Source organism: Cervus canadensis, chromosome 1 (genome assembly GCF_019320065.1).
Source record: "Cervus canadensis isolate Bull #8, Minnesota chromosome 1, ASM1932006v1, whole genome shotgun sequence".
Classification (NCBI taxonomy): domain Eukaryota; kingdom Metazoa; phylum Chordata; class Mammalia; order Artiodactyla; family Cervidae; genus Cervus; species Cervus canadensis.
This window is the reverse complement of record NC_057386.1, coordinates 76,891,745-76,911,414: the sequence shown is the minus strand read 5'-3', so window position 1 is coordinate 76,911,414 and position 19,670 is coordinate 76,891,745. Positions and strand designations below refer to the sequence as shown.

The 19,670-nt window shown below is 39.1% G+C and overlaps 1 protein-coding gene across 2 annotated transcripts in view; it reads left to right on the top strand.

Moving 5' to 3' along the window:
* Positions 1-2,528: 2,528 nt before the first annotated feature.
* NAA15 (N-alpha-acetyltransferase 15, NatA auxiliary subunit) overlaps positions 2,529-19,670 on the top strand; it is a 75,087-nt gene continuing 57,945 nt past the window's right edge. The window contains exon 1 of one of the 2 annotated variants that reach the window (XM_043486069.1): positions 2,529-2,899. In XM_043486069.1, coding sequence (XP_043342004.1) covers positions 2,846-2,899 — 54 coding nt within the window. In that variant the 5' untranslated portion in view covers positions 2,529-2,845. The remainder of the gene's footprint in view (positions 2,900-19,670) is intronic. The other variant, XM_043486078.1, reaches the window with a different exon arrangement.

Here is a 19,670-nt window from a genome sequence, read left to right as displayed (position 1 = left end):
CAGAATCTAGAGAGGGACGGAAGGAGTATCTGAAAGCTTTTATTTAAAAGAAAGAAGCAAACAAATTAAAAAAAAAAAAAAAGAAAGAAGCAATCACAGAATTTAATATTTTGTAAATGTTAAGTGGCAAATACATAGATTTCTTTTATGTTTCCTTCTATAAAATTTAAATATATAAAGATATAAAAGTGTCAATAGAGAACATGTTACATATCTGAAGACAGGAATTTCACTCCACATTTCCCTTCTGTAGAATTAAAGTTTGCAAAGTTATATATTTATGGTTGTTGTTGTTTAGTCACTAAGTCATGACTTAGTGTTTAGTTTGTGTTTAGTGTTAATGACTTAGTTGTTTAGTCACTCTTTTGCAACCCCATGGACAGGAGCCCAACAGACTCCTCTCTTCATGGGATTTCCCAGGCAAAAATACTGGAGTGGGTTGCCATTTCCTTTTCCTGGGGATCTTCCCCACCCAAGATCAAACCTGCGGCTCTTGCATTGCAGGCAGATTCTTTACCACTGAGCCATCTGGTTATGGTTGACTTATCACAAAAGTGACATGCAAATACATGGGGTAAGATGAATGAACTAACCATTATCATCATCATCACCACCTCACATCTAGCCTTGGATATGTTAACTCCCTACATAGCTGTCATTCAGAGCATAACCTGTTAAATGGGATTTCTATTTGTCAAATAGTGGTGATCTATCAGAGTAGACATTTTATTGAGTTCAGGCTATAAATCACGGACTGTGTGGTCCAACTATCAGTAGGTGCATTTGAACTAGGCTGTAACTCACATAAATGTTGAATCAGACTAGTACTCACCGAGTCTTAAATATTGTTATTTGTCATCAGCCAAAAGGAACATATTTGCCAAACTATATCGCTGGCTCATTTATTCAGTTAGTCAGCTTCTGGTGTTTCAAAGATCAGAAACTTTCTTCCCTCATGGTGAAAACAGATTATTTACAGGAGACATTTAGAAAAATATAGCAAATAATATTGCTAAAAGTACTCCGAAAAATATAGCAAATAACATTGCTAAAAGTACTTTCGGGTATGAAGCTAGAGATTTGGAAACCTGAGTGAGAAGCTAAGCTAAAATTATCACCTTAAGTTACACAATTTTTCTACTTTTTAATAGTTCATATAGTTGAAAAACCTGTTGGGGGGGGTGTGAAGTTTGAAGGTTATCACTAAATAACAACTGTTTTTTATGAATTCTAAATTAGTTCTTAGTTTTTTTTTCTTTTAAAACTAAAGTTAAAAAAACTGGTCATGTTTCAAAACTCAAACACTGTTTCTTATACCCAGAATTTTCTTAATGAAACTTTTAAAGAGATCACAGAATTTCAAGAAATTCTGCGATTTGACTGCAACGATCTTATTGGTGACCCATGCAAAAGGAGAGGGCATTCGAGATAACAGTCAGAAAACCCAAGTATTAGTCCCAGATTTTTCCACAGGAAAACATCTTACTCAACTCACACCTTCCATGGCGCATTAAAGAGCAAGCCAAAACCAGCAAAATATCTGTGTAACTATGATTAAAAGAGCAAAGCTACTGGGAGTCTTCTTTAACGACTCGATGTAAAGAATGCTACTACTGATGGAATTCAGGATCTGGAGAGAGATAATAAAAAACAATCAAAGATAAAAATTGTTCATATGATGTGAAAATTTGTGGTCATTGATAGAATGCCACTTTTAAAATAGTTTCACTGTCGATTTTTAGTGAAATGACTTCGAAGAGGCTCTATTCGGTATCCAGTCTGACCTTGCTTACTGCAGCAGTTCTCTAGTATCCTTGCCGGATACTCTTCGGCTTCCTAAGATTTAAGGATTTCTAGTGACGGGCAGTCAGAGTATTAAGCACTTGCTTGAAGCCAGCTGCAAGGGAGTCAGTGACCTTGAATTCTTCACTACCCCAAGGTGACTCAACACTGCATTGCATGAACTCGCTGATAAAATAAAAACACACACTTTAACCTTCAGACGTTTCTTTGGCAGTGCAAGGCTGACTACCTTTCCAGGGTCCTCTTAAAGTAACAAAGTAAATCCTGGATGCCCCAGCCAGGCCCATTTAATCGGTTAACTCTTTCACGCTTTTCAGACTCCATTAAGCTCCATCCTCTCTGTATCAGTTTACAAGTCTCCTCCGCCTCTGCTGCTCAACCAGGCACTTTGTCCACGATCAAACACAGCGCTTCTTGAACACCCGCATTTTAGCACTTCAGGCTCAAACTCTGATCAGACAGACTGGGAGAGCCTACCCAATGAATGAAAGGCCAATCTAGCAATTAACAGTGGAGACGCGATGCTGAGGCGGTCGGAACCGCAGCCGGTCACTCTCCCCAGGCTTCCCCAGCGCCTCCAAGACGAGAAACCGAAAGGATAGGCGGGGCCTGGCGCGACCCTTGAGGCCTCCGCGGGCCTGACGGCCTCCAGGTTTCCCAGCAAGCTCCAGGACAGAGGAGGTGGGGAAAGGAGGTCATCGCGCCTGCGCGCTAGTAGGTGTGACCCGGGTGGGAAAGCTCTCGGCGTCCGCCATTTTGGCTGCCTCTGTCGGTCTGTTCAGTTACCACGTGAACCGCCGACGGAGACCCGTGGGGGGGGGGGGAGGCGGCGGCAGTGTTAAGTGAGAAAGGAAAAAAAAAAAAAGACTACGAGGGGAAGGGGGTGTCGGGGTTGGGCGACGCGGTGACACCTGAGGCCTGGTGGCGGCGGTGGATCCGGGCAATCAAGGCTGAAGCAGCCAGGACGACGGCGGCGGCGGCGGTCGGACAAACAGGCTGACCGAGCCGGGCGGTGGCGGGAGCAGCGGGAGGAGCCGGAACGATGCCGGCCGTGAGCCTCCCGCCCAAGGAGAACGCGCTCTTCAAGCGGATCCTGGTAAGTGTGAGGCTCCGGGCAGGCAGAGAGGAGGATTTAGCCGGTACCCGGGCCTGTCACCCCTAACCTCGGCCCACCGGGCACCGGGCCACCCCCGCCCGGGACCCCGCCTTCGTACTCCTAGTCAGGCCGAATGCACTCCTTCGTCCCTTCCTTGGGGTTCCCTCTTAGGCTTGCGCGCCCGGGACCGCAGGTTTCCTCCTCCCGGTCCCCACGCTCCGAAGGCCGTGGTTCCGGAGTAGGCCCCTTGCTCCCAGCTTCTAGACGACCGGTTCTCATTCGTCCCGAGCGAAGGGAGGAGAGGCCTGCCTTCAGCAGAGAACCGGGCGACAGGGGCAGGAGCGGCGGCCCGGCTGGTGTTGGGAACGCTGCCGGCAGGCCAGGGTGGCACCCTTGGAAGGAACAGGTGGTGCGGATGCCGCACCGCTCATTCATTGCCCAAGCGCGGCTCTCCCTCCATGGTCAGTCCCTCCCTCTTCCTCTGCTCTTGGGATTCACCTGTCCCCGCCCGACTCGGGGTCCCTGATTGACCTGGGAGGAGGGAAGGAAGAAAGGCGTTCAGAAGGGGAGAGGAAGCTTTCTAAACGACTACCCTTGTAGGCAGTAGGGATGCTTGCGTCTCCAGCTTCTCGGCCTCTCTCGTTCCCTCCTTTCTGGAGTAGGGAAGAGACATTTATTTCTTAGTTTCCGAGCGGGAAACAGCCCCACCCCATCACCCTCCTTGGAGGTGGGGCCCATTGCGAGGGGGCGGTCCGGTAGGAAGTGAAAAGTTGAGAGCTTTTAGTTGAGAAGTTCTAGACAAGGGTTTCTTGCAGACTGAAGTGTGTTAACACGGATGCAAGAAATTAGAGAAAAGAGAATATAGGAACTTTTGAAATGGGTGTTTTTGACGGTAGCTCAGGCTCGATAATTTCCTGCATTTTAGATAGGTGCAGTTTGCATTGTTTTTTTGATATATTAATAAGATGGTGTTTGGAGGGACTGTTTACGTTGTAGAATGTCTTGTAGCTTAGGTGCTATAATTAACACTCTGTAGCACGGTTTTGTTGAGTGGGTTGCCGCTTTCATGCATACATTTCTTTGAAAGAATTAACTACGTTTACCAAGCTGCCACGCTGCAGCCTGTCGAGCTGAAATCGATGGGGTCGCCAAGAGTCGGGCACGACTGAGAGACTGAGCAACAACCAAACTTAAGACTTAAATTTGGAGTGTGTGTTCCGGAAGTGTTAGTGTTTTCCTTTTGCAATTTAAATGTATTTCGTTTGTTTGAAAAGTATAACAGCTCCAAGGACCCGGGTTTTCTAGATACATGTTGAACTAACTTTGATTTTACAAGAACATCCATATGCCTATAGGTTTAGTCATTAAGTATGGAAACACATGTAAGAAAGTCACATCCAATACGGTGTAACTCTTAGTTACCTTGAAATCCTTATTGCCAATTTTTTGGTTTTTAGACTAAATGGAGTGTAGGACTGTATCACTCTTTAACCAGAAGTTTATTTTTGTATCTTTTAAAGGAATAATTGGTGTGTAGGTTCGACTGTAACATAGTTTTAGGATAGTAGTTTGTCGTTAATCTTCCTCCCCAGCTCTACTTTGAAAACATTCAAGTTGAAAAGTTGAGATGAGTACAAGGAGCCCCTGTAAATTCTGTAAACATTTAACGTTTTGCCAGATTTGCTTTTTCTCTGTCCTTACACATATACAAAAGTTAAAAGGAAATTGCTGGCCTGATCTTCATCCCTACATGCTTCAGCAAGCATCCTTTTAGAGTAAGGATATCGTTTTGTATAACCATAATAACGATAATTACTCCCTAATATTGTCTAATATCCAGTTTATTAAATTTTCCTAATTGTTAGGGAAGCACTTAAAAAAAAACTTATTTTGAGGTTGACTGTAGAGTTGCACATAATTTAAAAAAATAATACAGAGAGATTACCTTGTACCCTTTATCCAGTTTCCCCACTGCTAATGCTTTGCAAAGCCATAGTTCAATATCATAACGTTGATACAATCTGCCAGTCTTATTCAGATTTCTCCATTTTACTTGTACTAATTTGTGTGTATATTTAGTTCTTTGCAGTGTTGCCACACGTGTAGATTACATAACCATCACTACAGTCAACCTACAGAACAGTTCCGTGAGCACAAGGATCCCTCTGTTGCCCTTTTAGAACCGCACCCTCTCCTGTTCCTCCCATCTCCTCTAACCTGAGACTCCGGCAACCACCACTAATGTGTTCTCTGTTTTTATAATTTGGTCATTTGAAGAATGTTTACTGAAAAGTCATACTGTACATGACTTTTTAGGATTAGCCTTTGTGTGTGTGTGTGTGTGTGTGTGTGTGTGTGTGTGTCATTTGAAGAATGTTTACTGAAAAGTCATACTGTACATGACTTTTTAGGATTAGCCTTTGTGTGTGTGTGTGTGTGTGTGTGTGTGTGTAACCAGATTCCCTTGAGATTCATCCAGATTGTTGAGTGTATCAACAGTTTGTTCCTTTTAATGGCTGAGTAGAATTCTACATTGTGGATGTACCTCAGTTTGCTTTACCATTCATAGCATAACAATTTTTGATTAAACATCTTAAAAAAAAAGAAATATTTGCTGGTGATAGTGGAGGAAGTCCCTTAAATTCATTGCTAAAATCAAGGCGCTAAAGGGCTTCTTGTTATAAAGTGTATGCAGAGGAAATGTAAAAATCATTAAATGAAAGGGAATATAATATCCTTATTGTTCTCTTACATTAAAAATGAAGAAAACATTATTAACTGAAGTATGGTTAGTATTTGCTCTTGCAAAGTTGTTTCTGCTTCTTCAGTACTTGTAGTAGTTACTGCTTTTGATTTCAACCCCTGCCTCCTTCCCCCCAGAAGTTCGCATAATCTATTACCTTGTAATCAAGTGTTGCCAGGTTAGTAACTGTTAAATCCTTCCATTAGCATTCAGTTTTTCAGCTAGTGCTTTGTTAGTTGTATCCTGCTTGTTCGTAGTAAAGTTATATAAGAATGAAATTGGTTTGTATTTTTAAGAAATCTGAAACACTGATTTCAAAATAATGAAGTATGTTTTTGCCTTAATTTTCAAAAGAAACCTGGTTTACACGTCGGTGTGTAAAAAAATTTCAGAATTTCTGTAGTGGATTTTCCTGGCTTGTTCTAGTCTAGTTGGTATCTGAAATTCAATTTTGTTGCATATTTGGCCCATCTTCCCCCCCCCCCATATTACTCTGCTGTGTTCTGAAATGCTAAGGCCTTGCCATGAGTTGGTCAAAATGTCTGCAAAATATGTCTTAATTTGTCTATAGAAAGAGCAGGTGATGAATTTAATGTAATATTATGTGGGAGTTTAAAGAAGAGTTATTTGTGTTTGCCAGAGGTGTTTTGTTGTTGTAATTACATACCATTTTAACAGTTTGGAAAACTAAGTTATTAGAAAATGTGTATTTGCCTACTCATGATGCTATTTGTTTATCTAAATAGTTTGAGGGGCATTACCAGATCTTTACATGACTTTCTTGGGATATAGTTTAAGCATAGGAATAATGAGATTGCCTGGGTAGAGTGAGAGCCACACCTTTGTAGATTTTAGCCCACTTGAAAAGGAGTGGGACATACCCTGATACCTGCAGTGAAGCTGGTTTGGTGACTCTTGGTGCCTTTGCTCTATTGTCTCTTCTCTTTAGATGTTAGTGTGAACTGTAAGAAAAAGAATCTTAAGTTGGAAGTACTTAAAATAAGTACAGCATTAATCTATTTTTGGACTATAGCCTGAATGATTTATGTGGTTAGTTAAAAGTCTAATGGATAAAATTTTTCTTTCCTAGAAAAGTGGAAAGAGAAGTTAGCATAGCATGGTGATAATATTTGCAATTTATTGGAAACTTACTCTTTGTATTGCACAGTGGAACTTCCTGTGATGATAGAAATGTTCTGTACCTGTTTTGTCTATTATCATAGCCATTGACCATTTGTGGCTGTTGTACACTTGAAATATAGCTAGTGTGATTGAGGAACTGAATTATTAATTTTAATTAACTTAAATTCAGTTAGCCACAGTGGACAGTGCACCTGTAGAATCCTTGTCTAGTCTCAAAGCATCTCAAGATAGGGACATGTTTATTAAGGAACACACTGAGATTAAGGTTAACAGCTAGTGTAAGGAATGAAATTCTTTTCAGGGCACTTATCCACACCCACCTCGTTCTTTATTAAAAGGAGTTTTAATAATTGGTGGTGGCTACACATGTTGTGGGTACCTAAAATATTGTAGGTAAATTATTTCATTTTAGTTATTGCTTTTGGAAAAAGTGCTGTTTCTACAGTTAATGATATGTAGGTTGGATTGAGTTGCACATGGAATTAAAATTAGGAATTGTTAACAAGGAGATTTCCATATGCACATGGGAAGGTCAACTGACTTTAATTTGTGTGACTATAATAGTTTTGCAATTGAGTGTGGATAGTAACCCTGAAATTGGTTTTAATATATTTTTGCCTGTACTGTATATGTTTAGAATATAATGAAAACAAAAAATTGATACAAAGTTTTAGCTGCTCTGAAGTCCCCTTTCTTCTGTATACAGTAGGTAATCAAACGTTTGAACTAGAATGAATTTGTTGAAAGGTGAATTAGAAAACGAAATGCAGTTTTGCTATAATGTAAATATAGCTATATTCTTAATAAACACTACCTTATAAGGCACAACATTTAAAGTTTTTTTATTTTTTAATGCTTTTAATAAAAAGTCTAAAAAATCTTATGAGAAGAAAAAACTGATAATGTTGCAGATTCACTAATTTGTTTTCTTTTAACTTTCTATCCTAAATTCTTACTGGAATGGGTGTAGGGTGAACAAACACATAAGTATTTGTCTTTATGTAAATTGACAGAGCATATGTATTTTTAAATGCTTTATTGTGTTAGAAACATGAAATATTTAAGAAATGATGCTTTGGGGTTAAGAGAGTGGATTACAATACTTGTTTGTGCAGGTATTTTGGGAATAGAGTATTCAGGTTTAAAAAAAAATGAATGGCTACATTTTAGTTTTCGATTGTAATGCACGACACTATATGTGTGGAAAAGCAGACAAAAGCTAATAGGAACCTGAATTTAATGTTCGATTCTGTGAGTATCTGAAAGCCTTGCAGTCTTGAACCTTTACTGGGGATTATACAAACTAAGTTATTTGATGATAAAGAGTTGCCATTCCAGCTGTTAACTTTGAAGACTGGTTAAAAGCAGTTTCCACAGAGGCAGATGTGGTGCTCTGTTTGATTGATGGACAGGCGAGCTAGTGGCCAACTGGCTTTAACAGAAGGGATCTCTTTGTTTAGTGGGCATTCTTATTTCCTTTAATATTTCTGCCTCTGATAATGCATTTCTTAGAAAGCATTGATTCAAATTTATTTTCTTTGTTCATAAAAGTGCTTTTGGACATAAAAAGCTAGGTTATAGAAGGGATCATACACAGAGGCTGTTTGTTCAGAATTTTGTCCTCCAGATACCTGCATGGCTCATTTCTTCTCTTACTCCTTTTATTGATAGAATTCTGCTCAGATTTTCTCTAAATGTTATATTGTGGCATTCCTTGACCTAAAGCCCTCTTCAACTCATCTCTGTATTTTCTTCCTTGCTTTATTTTTCTCCTTATTATTTGACATATCTGATGTATGTGTGTGTATATATACACATACACATATATATACAAGTAATTTATCACATGTCTTCTATAATTAAGATGTAGGTTTTGTGAGAATAGGGACTTTGTTAATCAGTACATATTTTTGGATGAAGTGGGCATGAAGACAGTGACTACAGGGCAAGAGAGAGAAATCTTTATCTTTGGATGTTGTGCTTGCTTAAAGGTTTTTGGAGAAGGGAGTTAACCTGGGCCTTGGCATTGTAGATACAGTATTATATGAGGTAATTGTAGGATATCAGGCAGAACCTGTATTACTTGGTAAGGCCTTGGAAGTTGTATTTATGAATGAATCATAGTATTAGGTTTGTTTACATGGCCTTTATCCCATCACAAAAGCATAAGAGAAAATTTTTGTTGTTTCTTTTTTGGTTACATTAGCGTTGGAGGAAAAATGGTACCTGGATTAAAGGAGCATATTTATCATATGGACCCTGTTGGGTCAGTCATCTGTAGTTTCTTAAAGCTCTAAAACTGATTCTGATAAAGTCAGGGGTGAGGACCAGTGTATATGATAATATGAGATAGGAATATAAAGTGTTTGAAGGGGGAACATTTGTAATTTAGAGTTGCTTTGTAGGTGTTTTTTAGAAAACTTAAAAATCAAATTCTTGGAATCTGAGAAAGGCTTGCTGGCAAGCTGGTGTAGCAGAGCAAGCCATTTAATCAGTGAGCCTGGCCAACTGTCAGCATTCACATCTAATGTTAACACAACTCTGCTCTCAGTAGGCAGTAGCCCTACTGAGAGGGAGGAACTTAAGATTCTTAGTGGAAAATGATCTCAGAAATAATGTCAGTTGCTGGTGTTGATGGTAAGAAGAACAGGTTCAAAAGCGATGGCTCTTAGTGCACATAGTAGACTAGGAAGGGAAGCAAAGCCTCAGTCTTGGCTTGTGGGCATTCCCCTGGCGCGTCGGTGGCACACGCATTCCAGCTGCTTTAAGGTGTGTGCTGTGCACACTTGTATTACAATTGTAACTTAGAAACAACGACAACAAAGCTAGTTTGATTTGTTGCATGTGATTCTCCCCCCTCCCCTTTGGGTAGGGTATGAATTGTATTTTCACTACTTAATTTGAAACTAAAATAATTCCATCATTATGGAATTACTCCATTATAGGTTAATAAAAGCAATCTTTTTGGCTATTTAAAAGTAAAATGTAAATTGCAATATAGAAATAAATGATGATGATGTTGGTGGTTTTGTTACCTTAGACGCTGTATTCCACTGAGATTTTCTTTCTTTCTTTTTTTTTTTTTGAGATTTTCTTTAATAAATGTAATAATATGAACACATTTTCAGTTGAGATCCTTTGAAATTTCACCTAAAACCTTCTGGGATAATTACAATCTTGTTTGAAGCTGGTGATAATTTTAATCTTTTTTCATTTTTTTTTAGAGGAAATAGTTGAACATTTCTCTGTAATTTGTAAGAGGTGTTTTATCTGATAGTGTGTGAAAGGAGAAATGAAAGTTTGCTTTAACGAATACAGACCTAGGGGGAAAAAGTCCCTGGAGTTGGTTGTGTACTTCCACACATGGTGGTAGTTCTGATTTAAGAAAAAAAACTTTCTCTTGTGTTAATGGCTTTCACTTAATAACGGTATCCTGTTTTTCACCTTTGGTTATCAGTGCTTTGGACCTAAGTCAGAATCTTTAAGAAAGGGAAAATGTAGTAACTTGGCATTTACTGCTCATCTATTTTGAGCTAGATTCTGTGCTAGGCTTCCTGCCCACCCCCCCCCCCCCCCCCCCCGCCCCAATATTAGCTGATATAAATCTTGTTTTACTCTTGAAGAAATTGTAATAAGTGTAAACAGTACTTATGATTGCATTGTTTAAAGTATATTTCTAATTGCTTTATATACAGTCAGTTGTTCTATATTAGGACATAAGTTCTTGAAAGTCAGTGCATTGTGCAGTTGCTGACTAAAATCAGGTAATAACCCACAGAGCTTGTGGGGAAAATGGAGCTGGGCCACAACAATTAAAAACTTCATTGGTAACAAATTAGAAACCAAGGCAAGAACCTAATAAAACTGAAAGCGGTTTTGCATGTGTAGAATGGCTAACAGAGACGTAAATACTGCAGTACGAATACTGCCTTCTGGAAGTTTGCTTGTAGAAGTGGGTGTCAAGGATTGCAGCTGGTGAATTACTGTGAAGTGATGGAAGGAGCATTACCTTAAAACTCAGAGAAAGTTGTAACACCAGAGGTGGCTGGGTGTGACTTGTAACCCACAGGGTGAACTGAGGGGGCTTAGATGTCTGAGGTGTGTGTCAGTGCTCTGCGTGCCTATTCAGCTCATTTTAGCTGAGTGCAGTTTTCTGATTCACCTAGTATTTCTGGTAGACAAATCCTACAGAAGCAAACTTCAAATTTAGTGTGCTCAAAATGCCCCTAAGTATCAATCGTGTTGGAGCAAATACATGTTTTCAAAACTAGTATTCCACTGGAAGTGGCCAGACGTGAACTTAGAGATCACACAGCCTGGTCTCAGCAGCTCTTCCTTCACTCTGCTGTGTGTCATTTACTAAACCAGAACTTCTTGCGTCTAGTACCTGAGACGGTGTCACATTCGTTGCCAACTTAGTTGCCACTGCCATTAAATAGACTTAAACTTCTTCAGACATTTTCTTTGTTCGAAGAAGCTTTGTACCCAGAATATCAAAAGTTTCAGGCTAATTCCTTTTAAAGATTTTTGAAAAGGGGTGACTAAGTAACACTTTTAAAACAGAAATAAAATATTACATGTTTTTTCAGTTTGTGTTTTAAGATGATGGGTTTTAATCCTGACTCTGCTTTACTTTATCTTTTATGCTTTTTAAGCCTTAGTTTGTAAATTTGAGTAAAAAGAGAAAAACAGTATTTTTCTGTCTTACTTTACTGGTCAGGTAGTGAGATATGTTAAAAGTCCTTGGTAAGTGCTAAAGCGTATGTGTTAGTAAATGTATAATATAGGTGTAGTCTGTTAAAGTGGAGAAGGCAATGGCAGCCCATTCCAGTGCTCTTGCCTGGAGAATCCCAGGGACGGGGGAGCCTGGTGGGCTGCCGTCTATGGGGTCACACAGAGTCGGACACGACTGAGGTGACTTAGCAGCAGCAGCAGTCTGTTAAAGATGTTACCTTTTTCACGTAATTGACCTTATCATGGTTTTATGTTACTCATTTTGTAATTTTTTAAAAAATATTTTTATTTTGTTTTGTATACTTTTTGGTATTTAGGAGGTTTATATTTTTTAGTGAGTTACTTTTATGTTTATACTTTGAAAAATTCCTAAGAATTCCCTGGCAGGTCCAGCTGACTCTGGATTCCAGTCCTTGGCAGTTCAGAGTCGACCGTTTTACCCTCTGGGTCCAGGTTTGATCCCTCAAGCTGCAGGTGCGGCCAAAAAAAAATAAAATACTTTTAGTTCTCTTTTTTCTTATTTAGGGGTGTAGAGGGTAGGGAATTTTATGCTGTGATTATTAATGTGTGAATGAACTTATTCTACTCAATTTTTTGTCTCTTTTCCTCTGACTTTATTACTTTGTGAAAACATGCCATTTTATGTATATTCTACTCTCATCAGTACCTTTGTTTTAGATTTAATTCTATAAATAGAGTTAATATTTAAGTGACTGACCTTTTTCTGAAGTTTTATCATCTCTTGGTTGGATGAAACTTGCTGTCTAATAGAGATTCCTCAACTGTACTTGTGGAAACCTTTTAAGGGCTTAGATGTTAGAAGTGTTTTTCTACAGTCTTGATATCACATGTTCTTCGATTTCTTAAAAATGATTGCCCTGCCATTGTCTTGTTTATATGTTGCTGCTGCCAACCTGGTTTTCTTTTCTTTGTTGATGATGTGGTCTTTTTTGAAGATGTGAGTTTTCCTTTATCTGTAAAGTTGAATTATTTTACTTAGTTATGTCTCTGTGTTGACTATTCTAGATAAATTTTCCCTGGTATGTGTTTTCAGAGTGTAGATTTATGTTTTCTTTGAGTCAGTAATTGTAGTTTTGAATATTAGTTCAAATATTAGTTCAGCTGTTTCATTCTTCCATGACCTTTGCTTATTGGATCTTTGCATCTCTTTTATATTGTTTCCCTTCAATTCTTTTATATTGTATATCTTATAATTTAGTCTTCATTTCTGAGATGGTTTTGTGGGATTTTTTCTATTTTAAATTCACTTTGTTCCTGTTTTTTAAACTTTTTACTCACTGTTTAAAATTTTGAGTATTTGATTTGAGATATTCTTTTATGTCTGCATCTGTTTTTTAATTATTTCTGATTTGTGATGAAGTGTTACATCTTTCCTCAGTTTTATTGCAATAGTTCTTGGTGTGTTTTCATCTGCCCAAATTTTTCACTTTTAAAAATTCTTTGTAAGTAATTTGGTATGGATGCTGAGTTCTTTTTTTCTCTTCAGGTTATTTGTGATGGGTTTTACTGTACCAGCAATACAGACAATTTTATTTTTGGGTGAGGTTGGGTGGTTTCTTCAGTCTCTTAGTTCAGGAATACCCTCTTTGTTGCTACAGTCAAATGCAGTTTTTAAAATAAGTCCCCTCGGGACTTCCCTGGTGGTCCACTGGTAAAGAATTTGCCCTCCAGTGCAGGGGACTCAGGTCAATACCTGGTCAGGGAACTAAGATCCCACATGCCACAGGGCAACTAAACCCATTCGCCACAACTAAAGAAACCCATGTGCTGCAGTGAAGACCAACCACAGCCTAAACAACAGAAACTATCAAGCTATTAAAAATAAGTAAATAAAAATAAAATAAGTTTCCTGTCTCCCATTGTTCTGTATTGACTTAGTAGGGCCTCTGTCTTCGGTGCTGCCCTCTCCATCAAGCTTTCAAGTGACACTTTCTCCTTTCAAGGTGTCTCCTTCTCCTCCAAAGCTGTGCCTTACTAAAACTGTCACCTTCGGTCCTGCAGACTTTTTGAGCCTCTGTATTGTGACTCCCGGTAGTCACTGCTCTCAGTCCTTTCTTTGGACTTCTGACTTTGGTGAATCCTAGTTAATATAACCCAGATTCAGTGACCACTAGGACCCTGCTTGATTCTTCTTTTGGACATCTTTTGAAACTTGGAGCTTCTGGTCTTGAATGTCTATGCACTTATACATAAGTTAGCTTTTAGTTGTCTCATCTTCCTGTAATGCTCTGGGTGATTTTATTTGCCATCTTCCTTGGCCTGTATGGTTTTTATGAGGACTTCTATAATGTTTAGAAATTAGGGGCCAGTCGTTATCCTGTAAATAATTCATTTGTTTTTATGTGTTATGCTGGAAAATAGTAGTGTTTGCTTTAAAATAATTTATAATTTATGTTTATATAATTGAGTAATCGCTTGTACTTCTGTGTCCCCATGACCACTCCATTGTTTTCCTTAAGCTCGTTGGGATTATTTATCATTGAAATACTTAGGTTCTATTAAAGAGCTATGGTTTTTTCAGTAGTCATGTATGGATGTGAGAGTTGGACTGTAAAGAAGTCTGAGTGCTGATTGATGCTTTTGAATTGTGGTGTTGGAGAATACTCTTGAGAGTCCCTTGGACTGCAAGATCAAACCAGTGAATCCTAAAGGAAATCAACCCTGAATACTCGTTGGAAGGATGGATACTGAAGCTGAAGCTCCAGTGCTTTGGGCCTCCTGATGTGAAGAGCCGACTCACTGGAAAAGACACTGACGCTGGGAAGGATTGAGGGCAAGGGGAGAAGGAGGCACCAGAGGAGGAGAAGGGTGGATGGCATCACTGACTCAAAGGACATGAGTTTGAGCAAACTCCAGGAGATACTGAAGGACAGGGAAACTTGGTGTGCTGCAGTTCATGGGATTGCAAAGAGTCGGACACAACTTAGCAACTGAACAATTAAATAGCTGGCTCTTAATCATATGTATATACCTGGAATTATTATTGAATTTTGTCCTGTCCCTAAACACTCACATTCATAGCAGAGTTCTACTCATATTAAGCAGGAATTCTAAAATTTCATTGAATTTTCTTTTGTCAAGTGACATAATTTAATGCTGATGGGGAAAAAAAGAAAGGTAAGGGAAGTCTGGCATGTTTCACAATGCATTAACAGGGTTATAGTATCTAGAGAGCAGATGATGATTGTCACATTCAATTCTGCTGCTAGTAAGACCTTATCTGTAATTTTAATTTCTAGACCCAAAACTTGGAGTGATGCAGACCAATGATGACTCCCTAATGCTGACATACTGCAAAAATACTGGTGCAAAGTTCTCACAGACCTTTTATTTCTATTCTGAGACGGTGTACTTGTTACTCTGGATTTTTGAAGTACTTTCTGTTTTGTGAAATACTGACGGAGTTTTAAAAAGTGGTTTTTGGTTTTTTTTAAATTAAGCTACCCCATTTAAATTAATTTCTTAAAAATTTTACTGGTTTTAATAAAATATACAGGTTTGGGAACAATATTGTATCCACCTTAGAGGATGGCACAAAATGTCAAAGGACTTAAAACTTTCATGTGAGAAACAGCTAAAAGAACAAAGATGTTTAGCTTGAATGAGAGAAAACTGAACTCTTAAGGGCTAGAATCAGTAAAACAGAAATTAGAGGGAGATAGAGTTTGGCTCAATATAACTATACAACATTTCAGTAGAGTGAGCTGGTACCAGCAAGAGTTCTGTGACCCCTTGTGTTAGATGACATTTATTACAGAAGTAGGACAAGATTATTTTTTTAAAAAGTATAAAACCAGGAGGGGAAGAAATTATCCTTAAGTTTGTTTTCATGATTATAATAGTTTGACAAAAACTGTAGGATATGAGAAAGATAGCATATTGTCTGTGAATGGAAGCTCCAACTAAAAGAATTAAAGGAAAAGGAGGATAAAGGCAGTTTTTCAGAGATTAAAAACATTAAAAAAGTTGAAGTATACTTACCTACAGTGAGTCTGCCTGCAGTGCAGGAGACCCAGGTTCGATCCCTATGTTGGGAAGATCCCCTGAGGAGGGAATGGCAACCCACTCCAGTGTTCTTGCCTGGAGAATTTCATGGACAGAGGAGCCTGGCAGGCTGTAGTCCATGGGGTCACAAAGAGTTGGACATGACTGAGTGACTAACACACACTTTTACCTACAGTAAAATGCACAGGTATTTAAGTGTATTGTTCTATTAGTTGTCTTGAGCATACTGTTCTTTTAGTTTTGACAGATCAGAAACCCTTGCAGCCTATGCCCCTTTTAAGAGGTGTTGATAGAACATTAACGTCACCTCAGAATAGAGATCTTGTTCCTCTTGATTGTGTATTTTAATTCAATTTCTGCTTTCATGTTTCTCTGTAATCAAATTTGTTGGGTCTAAATATTTATTGTGAGCTAGAACTGATATTGTTCTTTATATAAACATTTTATTGAGTGCTTACTCAGATTCTTTGTATACATTTGTATTTCTCACCTTAACCCTGCAAGGTTGTTAATGTCCACATTTTGCAGGTGACACAGTTGAAGCGCTAATGAATTTAATTAAGCCAGTGATACAGAACTGTTAAGTGCTAAGAATTGAACTCGGGACTCTAGAGCAGTGTTGTCCAATAGAATTTTTTGCGATGGAAATGTTCTATATCTGAATTACTGTGTTAGCCATTAGTCTAACAAAAAAGATCTTCAGGACCCAGATAATCACAATGGTGTGATCACTCACACTCACCTAGAGCCAGATATTCTGGAATGTGAAGTCAAGTAGGCCTTAGGAAGCATCACTGCGAACAAAGCTAGTGGTGGTGATGGGATTCCAGCTGAGCTATTTCAAATCCTAAAAGATGATGCTGTTAAAGTGCTGCACTCAGTATGTCAGCACATTTGGAAAACTCAGGAGTGGCCACAGGACTGGAAAAGGTCAGTTTTCATTCCGATCCCAAAGAAAGGCACTGCTAAAGAATGCTCAAATTACTGCACAATTGCATTCATCTCACATGCTAGTAAAGTAATGCTCAAAATTCTCCAAGCCCGGCTTCAGCAGTACGTGAACTGTGAACTTCCACATGTTCAAACTGGTTTCAGAAAAGGCAGAGGAACCAGAGATCAAATTGCCAACATCCGCTGGATCATCAAGAAAGCAAGAGAGTTTCAGAGAAATATCTATTTCTCCTTTATTGACTATGCCAAAGCCTTTGACTGTGTGGATCACAATGAACTGTGGAAAAATCTGAAGGAGATGGGAATACCAGACCACCTGACCTGCCTCTTGAGAAACCTGTCTGCAGGTCAGGAAGCAACAGTTAGAACTGGACGTGGAACAACAGATTGGTTCCAAATAGGGAAAGGAGTACATCAAGGCTGTATATTGTCACCCTGCTTATTTAACTTATGTGCAGACTACATCATGAGAAATGCTGGGCTGGATGAAGCACAAGCTGGAATCAAGATTGCCGGGAGAAATATCAATAACCTCAGATATGCAGATGACACCACCCTTATGGCAGAAAGTGAAGAAGAACTAAAGAGCTTCTTGATGAAAGTGAGAGAGGAGAGTGAACAAGTTGGCTTAAAGCTCAACATTGGGAAAACTAAGATCATGGCATCCGGTCCCATCACTTCATGGCAAATAGATGGGAAAACAGTAGAAAGAGTGACAGACTTTATTTTTGTGGGCTCCAAAATCATTGCAGATGGTGATTGCAGCCATGAAGGTAATAGACGCTTACTCCTTGGAAGGAAAGTTATGACCAACCTAGATAGCATATTAAAAAGCGGAGACATTGTCCACAAAGGTCTGTCTAGTCAAGGCTATGGGTTTCCCAGTAGTCATGTATGGATATGAGAGTTGGACCATAAAGAAAGCTGAGCACAGAAGAATTGATGCTTTTGAACCGTGGTGTTGGAGAAGACTCTTGAGAGTCCCTTGGACTACAAAGAGATCCAACCATTCCATCCTAAAGCAGATTATTCCTGGATGTTCATTGGAAGGACTGATGCTGAAGCTGAAATTCCAATACTTTGGCCACCTGATGCGAAGAGCTGACTCATTTGAAAAGACCCTGATGCTGGGAAAGATTGAGGGCAGGAGGAGAAGGGGATGACAGAGGATGAGATGGTTGGATGGCATCACCGACTCAATGGACATGGGTTTGGGTGGACTCCGGAAGTTGGTGATGGACAGGGAGACCTGGGTTGCTGCGGTTCATGGGGTCGCAAAGAGTCAGACATGACCGAGCAGCTGAACTGAACTGACTAGCCATTAGTCACATGTGACTGAACACCTGAGATGTGGTTAGTGTAGCTGAGGAGCTTTGCTGAAATTTTTAAAATTTTATTTAATATTAACTAATTAAAATGTTAAATAGCCATAGCTCTTGAGTGTATAGACTGTAGGTGCCCTTTCTCCCTACTTTTCTGCTAATAGTTACTGGACACTGGCAGTGCTAAGTGCCAGCCAGGCTCTTATTAAGTTAATAAATAAATGTTTCCTGAGTTGTTTTTAGCATATCTAAGGTTTGTTTTCTTTTTAACTTTTCAGTTGTGAAAATTTCAAGCATATGAAAACAATGATTCAGTGCATTCTTTTTCATCTGTGACCCCTGCCCCCTGGATTATTTTGTCAAATCCCAGGCATCATTTCAAATGGCTGACTTAATTTTAAAGCTAAATTTTGCTTTTATCATTTTGCTTGATTTGAGGCTGCATTCATTTTAATCAATTTTGAAAAAATTTGCACTGAAGAAAACGATGGAAAGGTATATTTAATGCTAAAGAAGATTAATGCTAACATTATGTAATGCTTCCCTTGTGGTTCAGCTGGTAAAGAATCTGCCTGAAATGCAGGAGACCTGGGTTCGATCCCAGAGTAGGGAAGAGCCCCTCGAGAAGGGAAGGGCTACGCACTCCAATATTCTGGCCTGGAGAATTCCATGGTTTGTATAGTCCATGGGGTCGCAAAGAGTCAGACACAACTGAGTGACTTGCACTTGCACTATGTAATGTTAATGCCAAATCTAAATATATATATTATATATTTGTGTTACATATAATCTTAAATCTTCTATTTTAAATCACCTAAATCACTATTTTCTATTAACATAAATAGCCTAGATTCTTTTATTTGCCATGTCACATTCCTACATCTTAGGGAACCTTTTTTTCCTATAACAAGCGTTTGGAAAAACGGATGAACTTCCTTTCAGCAATAGGTCTGGACTTTTCACAGCTTATCCAACTATTTTATGTATATAAATAGCCAGCTGTTGTGGAGATTTCTTACCCTCCATATTCTTATTAGCAAAATTAGAAATAAGTTTTTACAAGGGTCAGTGAAATGATTTTCTTGTTGTTGTTCAGTTGCTCAGTCACATCCAGCTCTTTGCGACCTCTTGGACTGCAGCATGCCAGGCTTCTCTGTCCTTCACCATCTCCCAGAGCTTGCTCAAATTCATGTCCATTGAGTCTGTGATGCCATCCAACCATCTCATCCTCTGTCATCCCCCTTCTCCTCCTGTCTTCAATCTTTCCCAGCATCAGAGTCTTCGCATCAGGTGGCCAAAGTATTGGACCTTCAGCTTCAGCATCAGTCCTTCCAATAAATATTCAAGGACTGATTTCCTTTAGGGTTTGACTGGTTTGATCTTGCAGTCCAAGCGACTCTCAAGAGTCTTCTCCAACACCATAGTTCGAAAACATCATCTCTTCAGTACTCAGCCTTCTTTGTGCTCCACCTCTCACATCCATACATGACTACTAGAAAAACCATAACTTTGACTATACTGACCTTTGCTAGCAATGTAATGTGTCTGCTTTTTAATATGCTGTCTAGGTTTATCATAGCTTTGCTTCCAAGAAGCAAGCATCTTTTAATTTCATGGCTGCAGTCACCGTCCGCGGTGATTTTGGAAAGAAATAAAGAAAATAAGGTCTGTCAGTTTCCATTTTTTTCCCGTTTATTTGCCATGAAGTGATGGAACCGGATGCAGTGATCTTAGTTTTTTGAATGTTGAGCCAGCTTTTTCACTCTCCTCTTTCACCTTCATCAGGAGGCTCTTTAGTTCCTCTTTACTTTCAGCCATAAGGGTGGTGTCATCTTCATGTCTGAGGTTATTA